This window comes from Barbus barbus (assembly GCF_936440315.1).
Source record: "Barbus barbus genome assembly, chromosome: 25".
In the NCBI taxonomy this organism is placed as follows: domain Eukaryota; kingdom Metazoa; phylum Chordata; class Actinopteri; order Cypriniformes; family Cyprinidae; genus Barbus; species Barbus barbus.
In genome coordinates this window covers 27,725,180-27,744,268 of record NC_136753.1, presented here as the reverse complement: position 1 = coordinate 27,744,268, position 19,089 = coordinate 27,725,180, and the positions used below count along the sequence as shown (strand labels likewise).

The following is a 19,089-nucleotide window of genomic DNA, read 5'->3' as shown; positions in this document are numbered from 1 at the left end:
TAATGGAAAAATGAATTTGGTACAGATAAAACTGTAAAACTCAATTAATTAGACAGGCTTTTTGATTAATAAAATAAAAAAAATAATAATTTGGAAATAAAACTGATTTCATAGGGCCCTATAATTATAATATTTTTTTTTTGTGGTAATAAAAATGGATTTAAGTGAACAATAGCTTTTAAAATGACTTAAAGTTCATATATAATAGCAATGATGCAATAATAATTAGTTCAAATAAAGTATCAAAAGCAAGAAATCATATGGTTTTATTGAACAAAACTGTTAAAATGTAGATTACGCATTACAACAAAGGCCTGCAGGGGCGCCAACGGCCCGACGATTATTTTTACACATTACTGTTTAATATTGACCAAGCACCATTTAATTCAAATGTCCACTTAATCTTTCATATTTGGCCATTTCTTTAGGACAGAAATGCTACAGCCGCTGTAATTAAATGAATATGTGGACATCAAACCGTCTAAACTCAGAGTGAGGGTTTGAGCTTTATTTTGAAATCGCGATGTATTCTCTTGTGTTTGTGTAGATTTATAAATGATTTACCTTACAAATCTGATGAAAGCTCTCCCATATGAACGTTATAATAAACACAAACTCAACACGCAGAGATGAGTTTGAGACGAAATGATAACAGTTTCTGTGGAGCTACTGTGAACGGATCCGCTGTGTGACGCACGAGTGTAATCTACACGCATGTAAATAATTAAAGAGCATATACTGTGTGAACTGCATCGCATATAATTATTTAATTAAATCATAGTGTTTGTGAATTCACAATTATGCTTAATTATGATTTTTAAATGGGTTTAATATATCATGCAGCCTTGGAAAATAGTCAAAAAATCAGTTTTATGGATTCTCGTCCGTGAAATGCGCCACTTTTGCCGGTTAGTAGACGCGAGCAAAATGAAGTCGAAGATTTTTAAAGATCGACTAGTCGACTAAAATCGATGAATCACGACAGCCCTACATGCATGATATTCACCCTGATTCAAATCTGACACAGTATGTGCAGAAGTGCCCCCCCCCCCCCCATTTCATTGCATTTTTCATTGTCGATGAACCTCCTATGAACAGCAATCTTCAGTGTTTTTCCTCTAGTCGGCTCAGGAACACAGCTTTTATCAAGTGCGAGTGATCCCTGCAGATCTTTAGCTATCACCCTAGAGTTCTCCGTCGATTGTTTGAGGATTCTGCAGTGTGCCCTTGGACTTATTTTTGTAGGACAACCACTCCAGCGGAGAGAAGCAGCAGTGCTGGATTTCATTCTGATTGTGAAGCGAAATCCTTTGGTAACCCTTTGAAGTCTTATGAGCTTCAACAGCCCTTCTGAGGTCTTCTGAAATCTTCATACTGCACTTGAACAGAAATCTGTTTGTGAAGGGCTGGTAAACACACTGCTCATGCGGCAGCGAAGGTCAAATGCACTTGTACGATGATTGGAACAACTCGCCCCAATTATTGTTTTCAACAAGTCATTATAGTTTCCTCCAGTGACCTTGTCAGTGAGGTTTGCTAAAATTTGCATCCCAATTACCATTTCTAACGCCAAGTATTAAATGTATTTTTTTAGTAAAAATTATACTGCCTTTATTGTGACATAGTTGATAATATCAGATCAGATTTTAGGAGCCGTTCTTGCAGAAATCTAGATAATTTTAATCATGTGTACTTTGGAGTCATGTTTAAAGATAAAGCCACACTTTGGATTCAAATAAAACCGTCAGTGGACACAAGCTCAATTCCGATTTATCAAAAGATTCCTCGTGTGTTAATTGCGTTCCTCGGGGGGTATAATGGCGAGCAATTAAAGGCAGATCAGACCTATCATTTCACCAGCGGGATGCACATCTGGCAAGCCTTCATCAACCTCCTCCTCCTCGGCTGTCTGGGTTTGCAAACTTCTGTCAGAGTATAGCTGTAAAGCAGTGTTCTTTTGCGATTTGAATTTAACAGTATGTGGCCATCAATTAAATTATGTTTTCACTTGTTAGGATAAGAAGGAGAGGGAAAGAAAGCCGGCAGGGATGATTTGGACCGCAACGGGGTGGAATCATTTTGTCACATGTGTGTGCATATTTTAACATTTTTTGAGCATACGTGTCAAAGTCAACATGAAGTTGCTTTCCTTGCCTGTGAGCAAATCATCAGTGCTTCAGGTAAAAAAATAAATAAAAAAAAAATAGAATTTATACAGTACAATTTATAGTTTATTCTGTATATATTTATTTGCCTACTTTTTACTAATCAGTCAAATCCCATCCTAAAAGTAAATTCTTATTAATTTTTTTCATACAGCCCATTTTTTCAGCTTTTATTTTTCCCATAGTCTGTTAAAATAAAATAAGAAAATATAAATAAATAAATATGCAAGTTGTATTGCAAATGACAAAAAAAGTTTGATATATTTTATATAATATATATTTTAAGTTTATTGCAAAATATGCATATTTAATATTTTAATAGCATAGGGAGTCCAACTCCATTATTCATGGTGCCTCAAGGAAGATTGCAAGTTCTTGTAGTGCTAATTGCTTGCCATGACTCTCTGATCATGGAATTGTATGCACAGCATCATGGGTAATGTATTTTTTCAACACAAATTCTGCTGGTAGACATGATTATTATAGAAATAAGTTGAAATAATGCAAACAAAAGGCTTCAACAAAAAATCATTTAACAAACATGTAGCTCACAACAGATCTGTCTTTAAAGGTTTATAAGTTATTGTTAAAAATCTGTTTCCCTAAGGAGAAAATTAGTTTTTACTTCCGGATCCCAACATTTGAACTCTCTTACGGGAGTAAAATGGGTTACGAATGCTATTTCATGTTGACGTTAACCTGCCTTTCTTTTGCTATTTTCAAACATTCCCAAACTTCTCGGTCATCCCATCATTAGCTGTCCACAGGGCTGAAAGCAGCCCACCCCCATATACATTATGGTTGACGCTGGTCCGGTTCTCTCACTCGCTCATGCCTCATTGCGCAGCTGAATAAATCACTCTAAACTGAATTTAATGGCTTTATATCTGAACGGGTTTCTATGGACTGAGACAGGGATATTTCCTTAAGTGAGAGCTAACTTTATTGACTTAACCTGCACAAGGGCAATGTCTTCACGTTTAGAATTCATTTGACATTTGAGGTGGCAGGGGACTCGTTTGGTGACATTTCGGCGCCATTTACAGAAATGCGTCCGGCAGAATTCAAAGATAAGAAAGGCTTATCTTTACATCGGTCTTTTCACGTATTGTCCAAGGACACATTTAAATGTAATTTTACCAACTGACCCGTACATGCTCTGTAAGTGGGAATAAAAATCCCCAAATCCCTTCATGAAAGCAGAAACTGCTCTCAAAGCCATCTGAAGTCATCTTTTTATGCATTTTCAGACATTTTATGGAGTGACTTTGGACATCTGGGATTGTAAATGACAGAAAAAGCGGCTTGTACGCTGTAAAAAAGTAGTAAATAAAACAAAGATTATTGGAGTATGTTTTACAAGAAAAATCTTTGTTCTTTCTACTTCATGTAATGTTTATTACAATCTTTTCATTGTTTCATTGTATTTTTATTTATTTACTTTTGGTGAAATTTACTAGCGATTTCTGAGTGAAAATAGTCTCTACACCAAATTATTTTCAGTGTAGGAAAACAACATCACAATCTCATATTTATTGCATTTTTCAAGCATCTTCACTAGAAAAACATAAATTTTTATGGAGTGACTTTGGATGTCTAGTATTGTGATTTAGAGAAAAAAAAATTATTGATCAAAAAATGTCTAAAAGATTATCGGGATAATACCATTTCAGTCTTTATACTTTACACTCACATTGAATTCACTTTTACTTGTGGTTTCTTTGTAATTATTTGTGAAATTTACCAATTTCTGAGTGAAAATTGCTGAAAACTAAACCCATCACCATTTTTTTTTTCAGTGTAGGGAAATAAAAATCATTATTAATATCTAGGTTTTTCAACTAGACAGCAGTGGGATTGAATACAGAGCAAATTGAGACTTTTCTTAAGTCTCCCCTGCTTCTCAGAGTGTCTCTCTTTAAGTTCTTTGAACAAACCAAACCAAATGTTAAAGATCTCAATGTGACCATGAGAATTTCTCAACAAATTATCCTAGAACCAAATTATCTAGGCATTGCCATCCACATTAATTAATCAGCTCAATACTATTACTGTATGTCAATGATAGTCTCAGTTAATTATTTACGTCTCCTTTAGACTCATATAAGGAGACATAAAGAGGAGAAAGGAGAAACATCTGAGACATAGCTGATATTTAAATAAGGCATAACTAACAGTCTCTTGAGCGATGAAAGATCAGGGAGTTTGATTGTGTGTCGTAGCACAAACATTATAATTATTTTTGATTAGCATGAGGTTCCTGACTAACGTTTGTGATTCCATCCACATCTATTTGCGGTGATACTACGAGTGATATCTTAATTCAGTCTGTCTTCTTTTGAGGATTAAGTCTATGTTTGGGTCCGTGCATATGGACAATCATAAAACATGCCTCAGTCTTCTGCCCAGAGAGGATTAATGATGAATCATTGAGGTATGATCTGTTTCTGGGAGTTCTGGGAGAGTACGTTCGGTATAAATTAAGTAACTTAATCCAAAACACAAACAGGAAAAAAAGACTTTCGGGTGTTCAGTAATCGAGAACAATTAGGAGCAACATTTAAACATGCTCTTGTTCTTAATCACACACACTTTAATTTTAGCTCAACCCTGAGTAAAAGCCTGCAGGCTACGGACTCTCACACAGGAGCCAGAGAGAGAGATGGAGACAAGACGAGACATTAACAACTGAAGCAAATGGATGTGGTGTGCGAAAAACACCAGCATAATTCTAGGTGTTTGTGGGCATTTAACCTAGCACATGACACATGGTTTGTGCTATGAGTTTTTGTAGTTGAAGATGATTTTCATGCCAAATTGTAATGCATAGGAGCTTTTAAGATCTCTAAGCACAAGTGTGAGCAATAGTAATAATGATGATTAAACAAATGCCATTAATAATCCAGTGAATCAGTGGAGGAGAGGAGACTAAACTTGTACAGCCGATGGCTTGTGCTCACGTTGATGGACAGATGACGACCTTCATCAGCAAAGCAGGAAATAGAGGAGTGATTAGCATGATGAGCTCCCCACACACACACACACACACAACTCCTAGCTATCGGTACAATCAGCTCACAAGGGGAGGCTTTGGGGTTTGTAGCCGTGCGAGTTTGTGTGTCAAACTCAATCAAAGACAGCCTGAAGTGTGTGTTTGTCTGCTTGTGTGTGTGTGTGTGTGAGAACTTATGTGTCACAGCTGGTTTCCTGTTTCCACCTTCTCTACATTAATTAGTTATCAGCTCTATCCAAGGAGCGCAGACGTAATTGGCAGATTACAGCACAATTTTCCTTAATTGCATCCTGTGTTGTGACATTGACTTTAGGCGCATAACTAACCCACCCACACCGAACCTGAACCTCCATCAGCCACTTGCCCTCCCGTTTATTGTATTGTATCATTATATAATGTTATGTTTATAGGTGGAACTTGGAACATTTCTGTCATTAAAAGTCTTCCTTCTGTGTAAATTTGCTTATTATTATAATGAATATAATGCATTCAACAGCATCTGAATATAATTAAAGTCAACATGACGTCAACTGAGGGTTAGTGATTAATATGAACTAATGTTAACCAATAGTTTTAGTTAATAATTTTGTCTTCAGCTTTTTTTTTTGTAGATAATCCAGCCCCCACCCCCCATATTGGTATTAGTAATGTAGCAATTTAATGTGAAGATAAAATTTACAGCAATAATAGCAAAACTGAGGTTTGTAGTTGATAATAAAAATGTAAATAATTGTTTAACAAATAGTTCAATTAAAATAAAAAAAACAAATATTTCATGAATACATAATAAAATAATTTTATATATAAATGAAATGAAAAAGCTAAATAAAATGCTTACTAAAAAACGAATATTATATTTGTTCACCTGCATGTCATGTAGCCGTTAACCAACACGAGAGAACTGTGAACATGTGAATATCTACTTAAAGGTTTTAAATTAATATTGAAATAGTTTAACAACAGTTATTTAAATATTAACATAAAACCCTAAAGTAGATATTTTAGGTAACAGGTTCGTCTCATAAAGTTTGTGAATCACCGACTGAATTTCGTTTCATGTTCTCTTTAAATGAATCAGGCATGAATGAGCAAACTTTTTGCTAGTAGAGAGAAAGAAAGAGGGATTGAGAGGTGGACGGGAAAAGGTATACAGAACAGGAAGTGATGCACACGCAATCCCCTCTATCAGCAAGTTAATAAAGAGCTGACGTTCATATCTGTCTTAAAGACTGATACCATAAAGAGATGAGGATGAAGAAATAGATAGAGGCTTTTTTTTTCTCACTGAGAAGCGTTTGGCATCTTCCTCTCTCATATCTGCTCTTCTGACCCTGACTGTGTGTGCTATTTTACAGCTGATGGTGTGTACTTTTAGGCCGTGTTGTGTGAATGTCTGAAATGGTGAGCAATAACCAGATCAACTGTATATTTGAGTAGTGAATCGAAGCTGCTGCATTGGTGCTTAGCATCGGCACACTCATCTAATACACCATCTGCTCAAACGGTCAGTTTTCCTCATAAACAGTGACACGAGCCAGCAGTTAATGTGATGTCTGTTAGAGTTTGGCTCAATCAGACACATCATCGCTGAAAGCAGTTGTGATTTATTGCTATTTCTGCCATAGAGTTCAGCCAGAGGCTATAGCACAAATTTACATGCAGGTTTAGCTTCAGGCACTTTTATTTCCCAAGAGTTGATTTTTCTTAAAACAGTAGATAACAACTTTTTCCTTTTTGCTATATGAAGGTCACATTAAAACTTTCTTGGACTTTTTCAACTCTCTCTCTCTCTTTTTTTTTTGTTTTTTTACAAATTCTATTATATTTTGACTTATTGTTTTACTATTGTCTCAGAGTCAGTATTTAAAATGTGAAAATCAATAATAATACTTTAAATTATGGTATTTTTAAAATTATGAGGATTTAAATGAAGACATGTACATTGCCTTTATTTACAAATCAAGTCATTAAATAAACAATTTCAATATTTTGCGTTTAGCTGTTGCATCATTTCCACTGCAATTTTGTCCCTTAATAAAGTTAATGTGAATAATGTTAATTTTAGTAAAGTTAATGTACTTGTTTATCAAGGAGAAATTTTAAATTTAAATATTAGACCAATAGAGTTATAGAGTTAAGGTCTTTCCTGTGGTAAATATCACTTGTGAGCAGTGGTTTTAATGAAATTTATAACATTTTCAGAAAATATTGTTTGTGTTTATTTAGTATGTAATTTTAGTGTTATAGCCTTGGCATTTGAAATTAGTTCAATTTGAATTGAAAATATTGCAAACACATTTGACTTTCAGGAAAAAAAAGTGTATGTATGATGCAATGTTAATTATTTAGGATGCATTAAATAAACCACTGAGAGTGTAAAAAATGAGAGTTTATTTCCACAAGGGAGTTTAAGTCTTCTCTTTACAGTAAATAAAGGCCAAATGTCTTCATAGTTGAAGAAACACTTCTGTATGCTGGTCTCTGCAAAACTTGTAAACCAAGGATGTTATGGTGTTTCTGCTAGTTAGACTGCTGTATAAAATGTCCCTATTTCCTGTCAGATATCACTGGATAGATGACAAATCACATCTGTTTCTGTGACAGCCGAAGAGAATCTGCCTGTCAGTCATTTTGAGAGATCAAATTTCATACCTCAGTGTGCATCTCTAATCTTTCATCAAACTTGCTCCGCCTCTCAAACGACTCTCCATTTCATCTGATGTCATCAAGACCTCTTGTGACCCCCTTCAACCACCTGTCATATAGACACCATCCAGTTCAGTAAAAGTCCTGTTGATAGTCCTTTTGTGGAAGTAAATTGGTTTGAACAGCATTTTATGTTGACTTAAATTATGCAATTGTAAAATTACGAGAGTTTAAATAAAGACAAATATTATGTTATTATGTAATAATAACAATAATTATTATGTTAACAGAATGATTTTTATGCATCAAATTATGGAAAAATAGTATTTGTTTATTTAGGATGTATATGATTTATTACGTGATAACATCGTTCAGATTTCATGTCTCAATGTGTGTCTGTAATCTTTCATCAAACTTGCTTCGGCTCTCAAACGACTTTCCTTTTTAGCTGATGTCATCAAGCCCTCTTATTTTTAGCTCCTCCCCTTCAACCTTCTGTCATATTGAGACCATGCAGTTCAATAAAAGTCCCGCTCAATGTTCTGTTGTGGAAGTGCAACGGTTTAAATGGCCTTTTATGTTGTCTTAAAGACACCAGCATTCAAAACACAACATGATAAAAACAGCAGCCGTGACTGTCTTCTCACAACAAACGTCCATCTCTCTTTCTCCCGAGCTCGAGTTCCCCTCCTGCTCTTATCCTGCTTGATCTATAGACCTCCTTTTCTATTAGTCTGTTGTCTCCAGCCTCTGCGGGAGTAGTGCTCACGTAATGTATGTTTCTTGTCACTCAAGTCCCTTAGTCCTTTCTGTCTCGCCACATCTGTATCGAATCTCTCCGTTCGAATCTCTAGAGGCCATATCTTTTTCTTCCATTGACTTTTTCCCTTTAGCATTGTCTGACTCAGAGTTTTGCCGTCTCTCTCACTCTCTCTCTCTGTTTTATTGAACTGTTCCTGTGCCTGGCGGGATGCGTGCGCTGTCTGCTTGGCGGAGTCCACTAATATTCCTTAATGACGCAGCATCTGTCTCTGTCAACAGTCCGCCTTCATGGGCTGATAAGCGGAGCTGTTTTTCTCTCCGACGTGAGCCAGTCGCATAAAAAAAAAGAGAAAACCTCAAACTAATCTTTTTGCGACTAAAAAAAATAAGACTCAAGGTCAAATTGAAACTCTTTTGCTGCTGTTTGGAAAGGGAAACTGGCTGTCAGGTCGGGAAAGTAAATCTGCTGGAGTGTAATTGTAGGTACAGTCATGTCTGTTGAAGTTTTTACTGAGTTTGCTTTTAAGTATATCAATAAGCACATTTATTACCATGAGAAATAAAAGTGAGTAGACTGAGCAAGTTATGGTAACTCAGATATTTGACAATTTAATATCTGCTAGGCAATTTTGTGTTCATAATCGAAGGCGATTCGTCTTCATCTTGTCGGTGAACTACGGCTCTGTGTAGTAATTCCCGCTCCATTTGAAAGCAGGTGATGGCGATTTACTGCCAATCACTGAACCGGCTTTACTGACGAGATGCGCATGATAATCGAATTCGATTCATTGCTCAGCCCTATAATGTAATATTTATATTTATAAATGTCATAAAATATAATTTGTTTGTCAAATACTCAAATACACAGTATGTGTGTGTGTGTATGTTATAAATGTAAAAAATTTAAGTATATAAGAAATATATAATACATTATATAAAATAACATTTGTAATAAATGTTTTCTTATATAGTTAAATTCATAAATTATTTGTATAATGTATATAATAATTTATTTATGAATATATTTCAGAAAGAAATTCTATGTTGTTTTCCTTATTTTTTTATTAAATCACAAAAAAATGCAATATACTGATGTATTGGGTTGTAATTGTCTTGATAAATTCTTTCTTCCTTTCTTTATCTCTCCTTCTCTCTCTCTCTCTCTCTCTCTCTCTCTCTCTCAGTGTCTGCATTTTGTGTGATCTCAGACCATATTTGAGCTTTTTCCCTTATTCTCTTTCTCTTGCACCATCTGTGTGTTTATACTAGCACAGTCTCAGTTTGGCATACTGGGACGAGTCTCTTCACTAATGAGACACTGTGTGTTCTTTTTCTGTCCTGTTATTGGAGATCACGCTAGTTTGTGTTGTGTGTGTTTGTTTGAGAGTGTCATTATGTACTTATGTGTGTGTGATGTGTGACTGCCAGTGGAAGCATATTGAATTGGACGGGCTCTTGCTTGCTCTGGTTCAGTGGCGTGAGTGTGTTTGGCCCAGTTCATCTAGATCTCTTGGCCCGACCCAGACAGCAGACCCTCCTGCCTGCTGTTCCTTCTTCCTCCATCTCAACACACACACACACACAATCTAAAGTATATTATTTTCTCCACATTTTGACCTAATTTCTTCTCCTAAAAGCTAAAGTCCATGAGTCACTCCAGCATTTCACACTTTACTGAATACAAATATTTACAGATTAAATTTAAACCTGTTTTGTTAATAATAGCCTACTGCATCTCAATAAGGGAGGTTTCGCACTGGCTGTGTATCTAAATGTTGTTGTTTTTTTCCTTTGAACATATCGGGGGCATTTAAAATCCAAAAATTATAAATAAAAAAGATTATTTATTGGTTGTAGCCACTTTGCTTTGCCTTATAAAATGTAAATGTTATATAAATATAAATTCAACCATATATATTTTTGTCTTTTTTAGTGCTGAACTGTATAAATAAGTAAAAAAGTAATACAAGTAGCTACATTTTTGTCATTTTGATTGGTGATCATGTAAAGCAATTTAAGGCTCATACATGCTTGATTTAAATGAAAGTCCAGCCTAAATGCATTTATTTATTTTTTTGTTTGTTTGTTAAAGCATAAATGTGTCCAACAACATATAACAAGTTGTTCAATATATATTCAGTATTTTTTATTTGTTTAATACTTTGTGGTTTAGCAGTATTTGTGTTCTGACTGAAATGCATGATATATTAGTCTTCAGCACATCCTAAGACATAAAGTAAACCATGAACATCTTAATTTGTGTGTGTGTGTACTGATTTAAATTGGAACTGTGTTCTTGTTTTATGAGATTAGTATCTGGCATAACTGTGTGTATTTTATATCAAACACGCTAATGACTTTTTCAAGGGCTTTATAATTGTATTCCAAAAATAACAAGTATCACAGTTTTAAAACTAGGTTACGCTAATGTCCCTTCCCTCTCCAGTCGCCGGCCCATTCCATGCAATGCTTTCTCACAGACGTCAATTCTGTCCCAGTTCACTCAAGTTGACGTAAAACAGTGCTTGTGTTTTAGCAATTATCTGGTAACAGGGGAACGTACAGCTTCAGATGCAGTGTTAGAGGCCAGAGCCCTTACTAAAGCCTTCGCCTGCTGTGTTTGTGTGTGAACGGATCCCTCTTTCTAGGGAGATTGCTATTGGCTTTTTGCCTAGTCCTCAGTTTGACATAGATGGATTTGTGGGTAATGGAGTCCCTGGGGTGGAGGGGATAAGTGGGCATCCCAGGGGGTCAGATTACGGTGGACGGCACGGCGGTGTGCTGAGTCAGACTGTAAGACCAGACCTGCTGTGTATAAATCACCGCTAAAAAGCGCTGACATTAGGAATGATGCTGACCCATAAGTCCACATCAGATTGTGTCCTGACTTGCACTCTTTTTCACTTAGTTTAATTGAATTAAATTCATGTTGACTGTTTTTTTTTTTAAATGCAACACATATTTATGTTTGGATAAATGTCTATGCAGTATGCAGTATTTTACTTTTTTTTTTAATGTGTGGTTATATGAAATAAATAACCACATATTAATATTTTGGAATATTTAAAATTATGTTGGCACTTTAAAAGTGTTATTTGGCAACTGGAGGATGAGTCATTGCATTGAAATTGTTTACATTTTGTTTAATGTATGTATGCTGTCTTATTAGTATGTGATGTGTATATGCTACTGTGCTGCCAGCCTTGGCCAGGACACTCCTATGAAAGAGATTTTTAATATCAGAGAAATAAATGTTATAATTGAATAAATAAATAAATATGTATCAGATACTTATATATTAAATAGGACGTATAATATTATATAAATATGTTAATAATATCTTTTATTAATAATCAAATATCCATATATGATAAACAATGTTTTACTATTTTAATATTTATTTATAACATTCAATTATATATAATGTGTAAACATTAATAATGATTTTTATTAATAAAAAATGTATATATTTACTGTCTAAAATAGATATTAATAAACAATATACAAGTAAAACCTACTTAAATGCTACTATAAGTACAACCTTATATATATATAAAGTATGTTTTACTTAATGTTCATTTGTAATATTACATAGTGTATATATATATATGTACATTTATATAAATATTAATGTCTAATTGCATTAATAATAAAAATAAGATATATTTAAATATATATAAATGTATATGATATGTTTAAATATATATATATATATATATATATAAATAAGCTGAATAATTATGAAATGCAACATAACATCAATAGTGTAATGATTTTAGTCTTCTTTTTACTTGACGATTAAGTTTCTTAGACTGTACCAGTAAACTAGTTTTATGCTCAGCTTACTGGAACATATTAACTAAGATGCTACTATTTTTAAGAGCTCATTAAAATGGTGATAAATGCTTTGAAATGGTATGTTCATATATTTAATAAATTCAGCATTTTACTTATTGTTTTTTTTTCTTTCTAAATATTCAATTTCATATGTAAAATATCAAGATATTTTAGTTTTGAGCTTCAAAATTCTATAATTTTTGATGTTTGATCACAAAGGAAATCACTGCGTGCCTGACCTTTGACCTTTGCCTCCCACAGATTTATATTGACAAGAGAAATCATTTTGGTGTGGAGCGAAATGCGCCTAAGCAGCTGGTGGAGAACGTGGCAGGAAACATCGCCAAACTGCTCAACAGGAAACGCAAAGCACTGGAGGTGAGCAGCGCTAACAATCGCTCTCTCCCAGCAGGAAGTCAAGACGTTGATAATCGTGGTGTAAAACTCTTATCTGTTGCATTAAAAAGGGGAATCGATCCACTGTCTCTTTTAATCAGAAAAAAATTGGATTTCTAAAAAAAATATTATCAATGCCCATGTTCTCTATTAGCCTGCTTAACTAAGCAGGTAATGAGTTTGTCTTCCTCCAATCTGCTCCCTCTTCAAATCCACAGGACACGACACAGCGACACATAAGATGAATTCAGGGAGGAACGGAGCATCACATTTACACATTTATATAGTATACAGGCGCATGTGACAATTACAGCTGAAAAATGAGTGTTTATTAAGCTTCAGAAATGAATCATGTGTTTAGTAAGTAAAGTACTTTAGTACTTTTGACTAAAAGTAGCATATGAACACTGCCTGAGGTCTTTCACTGGGAGACACTTGGAATTTCTTATCATAAATTGGTGTTCGAGCGAGATTAGCTGAGAATGTGAGTCATGCAGACACGCAGGAAACTCAAAATGACTGCTTCACATTCTAGTGTGCTACTTCGCTGAATGCTCCCTATTTTGTCAGCGACCTTCTAATGCATATATGTTGCTTTGATGGTGCAGATGTAAGTTTTATACCTTGCTGAGAATTTGCATCTTTCTGGTTTCTCTTTGAGAAGTGACGTCACCTTTATAAGCACCATTGCAAACATATTAAGGCAGGTAAAAAGGGTAAATAAATGTAACCAATTGATATCACCATACTTCTCTAGATGAATGATTACATTCATAACGATTGCATTCATTTTAATGCAAATTAACCATTATTTAATTGAATATGCACTAATATGCATACATTTCCAGAACAAAAAATGTAACATTTGACATAGCCAGGCTCCAAATTATTTTTGTTTTATTTTGTTGACATATTTTTTTACAGATGGGGTTTTGGATAACTCTTTTTATCAATACTGTCAACAGCCCCAATCAGTCAATCAATCAACCAACCAACAATAATAATAATAATAAATGTTTTAAGAATTTTTTAAAATAAAATTAGGCAAATCTGTAAAACCTTCAGAATATACATAAAAAATATATAATGAAAACTGATTTTGAGAAAACAGCCCTTAAAGATATACATAGTAATAGACATTTACAGATGCAAATAGATAAAGTGCAATTAAATAAAAATACAAAGATTTTGGATGTTTTTATTGCAGTAGTCTCTAACACCACAAAAACATTTTTTGTCTGGTATACCCAAAACTGTATTAAGAGTCTTCTATCAGCCAAGAAGTTGACTGAGGAAGCCAGAGAAAAGCAGAAGCAGGAGACAAAGTAATGATGATTAAAAAAAAAAAAATGAGCAGAGTTTATTGAGTAATCTTAGACGTTTCAGTGCTCAGACTTCTTGCCGTAAACCTGTTACTCGACTTCAGCTTCAGTATACCAGCTCAACAATTCTGGCCCATCCCTACCAGCTACTTTTATATTTGCTCTACTAATGAAAAATACTTTGTTTACGATGCTGTTGTTGATTGAATTGGAGTTCTGTTTAGAAAACACAATCAAGCTATATTTCCCTCGCCATTTTGGATTCATTACAATGCATTTCGGAATTGCCTTTTCTGCGAATAATGCAAGTAATGCTGATATTTAAATGTGTGCCAAAATGAGACATATGCTAAAGCAATGTAATTTTGCTGCCTGTTGAAGAGTGTTGCTTGTTGCCGTCTTGCTAGGCGGCTCACTAGGGTTTGGAACGGAGCCGATGTTTCAGTGCTATGGAATTGAGTTGGTTGGCCACAAAGCGGCAGCCTCCGAGTGCTTCCGAGCAGCTTTCTTGATTGAACAGTTAAAGATAGGGCCCGCTGCTATCGGGGCCAGCAGTGTGCTGGTGACTAGACGAACCATCACCCAAAGCCCAGCAGACTCCCGACAACTGAGAGATGGAGAGAGAGAAAATGTGCCCAGAATGAGAACGGCCCTTCAGGCGTCAGGAAATGCGAGGAAATTAAGTTCTGAAATCATTGATTTCAAAATGAGCTGTAGACGGGAGAAATCGAGAGGAAAGAGCGAGCGATGTAGGATGTAGAACAAGGTAAAGCAAGAGAGAACAAGCAAGAGAGGAACGAGGAGACGTGTTGTAATCTCATGATAAAGAGTTGGAGGGGATGAGTTTTGACAGCGTTTAATAGAAGCACATAGTTGGATCATATTAAATCTTGTATTGTGATTAAGGGCTGTTCGCACAATGGAATCGGTGTTTGAATGGCAACAAATTAGCTGCAATATTTTAATCTTTCACACATTAAAAAAAATACTTTTTTTTTTAAAGCATGCACAGAATCAACAGAATTTGGGAAAGCCATAGTGAAAAATCATAAGCCATAATTCAAAAACATATTAGGGTTTTCTACAATAGTTATTAATTTTTGTTTAATGTATTATAGAGTTATTTAACTATTTTATATAGAAATTTGTTTTGAAAATTGAGTAAAAGAAATGCAAAATATGTATTTTTGCTTTTAAGTTTCTACGGATTAGTTCAGAACAAATAAATTTCCCGTTTCCAGCAGAAACTGGTTCACACCTGCATTGACCTGTTTATTCGCACCTGCTTCTTCAGGTCACCACTAATGAGTGTGATAGATAGACCCTGCGCCCCAATTCATGTACTATCTGCCCTAAATAATATGCAAGATTAAGGGTAGTGTGTCCCAAATCATAGTCCGTTGAAAATAGTTCACCAAAGCTGCCAGGAGGGTGTCATTTTCCAGCGGCTTTATTAATGAGCAGAAATGCAAGCAGAACAAATGTCTTTGTAAATTATTTGTTAATCCATTCTTGCATAAATTTTCGCAATGGATGATGTTTGTAAACAATTCTAATATAAATATTCTCTTTAAATTGGCTCTGTACATTGCCAGTTTCTGTGTAAATCGTTCAGAAAATCAACTGTTGCATGTGCACAACAATCTTTGGGGTAAATGGTTTTAAATGGTCACATTGAATTATGTCTGTGTAAATTGTTTGATTTGGCTTTGTACATAGAATATTTCTGGGTAAATCTTCCATAAAATCATATCAAATCATGTGCGTAATAAAACTGTGTAGATTGTCTGTACATTATTTCTGATTTGAATGGTTTGTTGAATTGGCTGTATATGTAGCGAGTTTCTATATAATCTGTTCATAAAGTCATTCTCACGCAAAACTAATTTCTGCAATAGTCCATGCTCAAATATATTGTCAAATTTAGCTTATTATATGCATAACACATTTCTATGTTATGCAATTAATTTGCCAATTCGCTCTTTTAACTGTCTTGAATTGTTTGTAGTAAAATAATTAAATTTAATGCATAGAATTTTGTTTATAATAAATCTGCATCATTTTTTATGTAACTTGTTGCTTTTTAATTAGCAAATTTTTATGTAAATTGTTTACAAAACAGCATAGAATTATGTGCATCAAACATTTCTTACAAAAATTGTTGCATTGACTTGATTCTGGACAAGACATTTTTATGTAACCCAACTAAATAGTTGCATTCAACTGCATATATAACAAATTCATATGCAAATGTTTGTAAAGTCATTCTTATGTAGACTGTTGCATTCAGTTGTTTCATGAATGAGATCTCTCTCTGCTCTACTTCTTTCCATCAATTTTTTTGTGCGTCTCCCTTGTTCTACTCTAGAGGCTTGAAGTGCATTTGGGTCGGCCATGTTGTCCTGAAACGAGTCGCTTCCTGTCTGGTAGTTTTGCGGCTGCATTTTAATGATCTGAGACAGGCTCCTCATGAAGGGCTGATGTTGTGCTCATGGAGTGATGGAACGCCCTGACTGTTTCTGCCCATGTTTGTGTGTTAGTGTCCCGCCGCGTATTTTTAGAAGCTCTTAAATCTTTATTACTGTGACCGCGGTGCGTGTGACTGACAGATGTCAAGGCCGGGCTGGGGAAGCTGTCATGTAAACGAACGGTGTTGCAGCTGTACGGATCACAGCTTTGTGTCTCTCACCCTCTCTTTCTCTCTCTCTTCTATGGATTGCTTCCCAAACCAGCTGATACTGCTGAACAGAGCCTGTCAATCAAACTCAGCACATGGCATCATTTACATTGTCACTTACAGGCTTGTGATGTCATATTTTCCTTTTCCTAATACAAACTAATGCAGACTAGTAAGCATCATTTCCAGCGGCTGGTGGTGTGTGTGCTTATATATGATGAAGATTGTGTATGACCGACCCTGACTGGACGTTGCGCAGATGCAGCACGTGACCGGGCGAATCGGGCCGTCTTTGCGGTGAAATCCAGTATGACATTGTGGAAGCAGACACACAAGGGAAGCAGGGGATTGTCGTAGTGCACTGTATTACAGCGCACACACTTCATCATATCGTGATTTGTTTTTTGGACTGATATACCCTGGTGGGCTCTGCTCTGCCTGCGTTTAATTGGCCAGCCCTACTGATCTTCGTACGTGCTAAATTTAGTCCCGTGCTCTCTGCTGCCCCTAAAAATAAACACATAATTAATTACTCCTGCTGTTTCACTAATGAGAGGACGGTTTTGATCGGCCTCATCAGACAGGAAATACTCAGTAGGGCAACACAGCGCTTTTGTGTTGCTGTAGGGGCACATTAACAGGGACGGGCTTTATATTAACTTTGTTAACAAACATTATCGTGTAGAAAATAAATAGTCCAGACTTCTATATACTACACTACTAGTCAAAAGTTTTTAATGCTTTTGAAAGAAGTCTCTCACGCTCACCAAGTTTATTTTTTAAATAAAAAATACAGTGATATTCTGAAATATTATTACAATTTAAAATAACTTTTCCATTTTTAAAATTGAAGTTTGTATTGTTTTTTGTTGTTGTTGTAGTGTATCACAGTTTCCACAAAAATATGAAGCATCACACCTATTTTCAATATTGTATAGTAATAAGAAATGTTTGTTGAGCAGCAAATCAGTATATTAGAATGATTTCTGAAGAATCATGTGACACTGAAGACTGGAGTAATGATGCTGAAAATTCAGCTTTAATCACAGAAATAAATTACATTTCACAATATATTCAAATAGAAAACAGGTATTTGAAATTGTAATAATATTTCACAATATTAATTGTTTTACTGTATTTTTGATCAAATAAATGCAGCCTTGCTGAGAAAAAGAGACTCCTTTAAAAAACCATAAAAAATCATATACAATATTATCTTTACTATAAAAATATTGTCATTACTATTTTTATCCACATTGTTTTATAAAATCATTGAACTGCTTCATATAATTTCATAGTAATATATTGATTTATTAAGCATTATGATAAGTTATTGATATGTTAACTCAATGATTCATGTAAAATCAATGATTTAGTCATGAAAGTCATTATAAAGCATTTCAGAGAGTTATACAGTATATGGTTGTTGAGTTATGTTCCTCTTTTTTTTTTAATCGAAAATTTATGTAAAGGTCCAAGTTTTCAGCAATGGTAAATTGAATCAATCTATTTAGGGTTTATTTGAGATATCTGCTTTAATTTAGGAGTTTTTCTGTTTGTGGACTTGATTATAGATCCAAATTGGGAATGTGAACTAAACAGTGCATTCTATCTTCCTAAGCTTCCCTAGCTGATGTAGTTATCAGAGGTGTGCGAAACTACATATTGACTAGTTGATTACTTATTCTTTAGGAAACCCTGTATAATTAGGCTGCTAACTGGAGTGTTCCTGATTTTTGACAGCATCCATGAACAGACACAGTTCTCTGTGTATTTTATAATTTCAGAGAACAGCAGCATCACGGCAGATGCTGTATTATTCATCAGTACAGTTGAGTTTGTCATTTGTACAGTTCACCTTACCATGTGTCATGCTGTGACTCGTGTGGTTTTTCAGTCCGGTCATGTCATCGCCCGGTGAGTGATGAATAAAGGGAAGCGTGACCCAAAGTTCACTCTTGCTGGGCCTTTGAGCCGTGTCACAAACATGGCACCCAGAGGGAGCCGGAGAGTGCGATCCAGGCGACAGACAGTCAATTGGTCTCTGTGAAGACTTGTCAGGTTTAGTCGGCTAGTATTATTGTGCTGGAAGCTCCATCTACTCTAGAAAAGCCTAGACGTCTTTGCTAAGATGCTTTCTATTGTTTACTGTAAACATAGTGAATCATTGGCATTGAAATTTGATTTTGGGATTAAACGTGACACAGGCAACACACAAAGAATTTGAAGTGTAACCAGATCCATCTTGTTAGGTCTAGTTGAAGGGATGAG

General features: G+C 35.0%; 1 protein-coding gene across 1 annotated transcript in view; it reads left to right on the top strand.

Moving 5' to 3' along the window:
- Nucleotides 1–19,089, top strand: part of LOC306844558 (voltage-dependent calcium channel subunit alpha-2/delta-2-like) — a 227,081-nt gene that overhangs the window by 56,302 nt on the left and 151,690 nt on the right. The window contains exon 3 of the mRNA XM_079376781.1: nt 12,685–12,801. Coding sequence (XP_079232907.1) covers nt 12,685–12,801 — 117 coding nt within the window. The remainder of the gene's footprint in view (nt 1–12,684; nt 12,802–19,089) is intronic.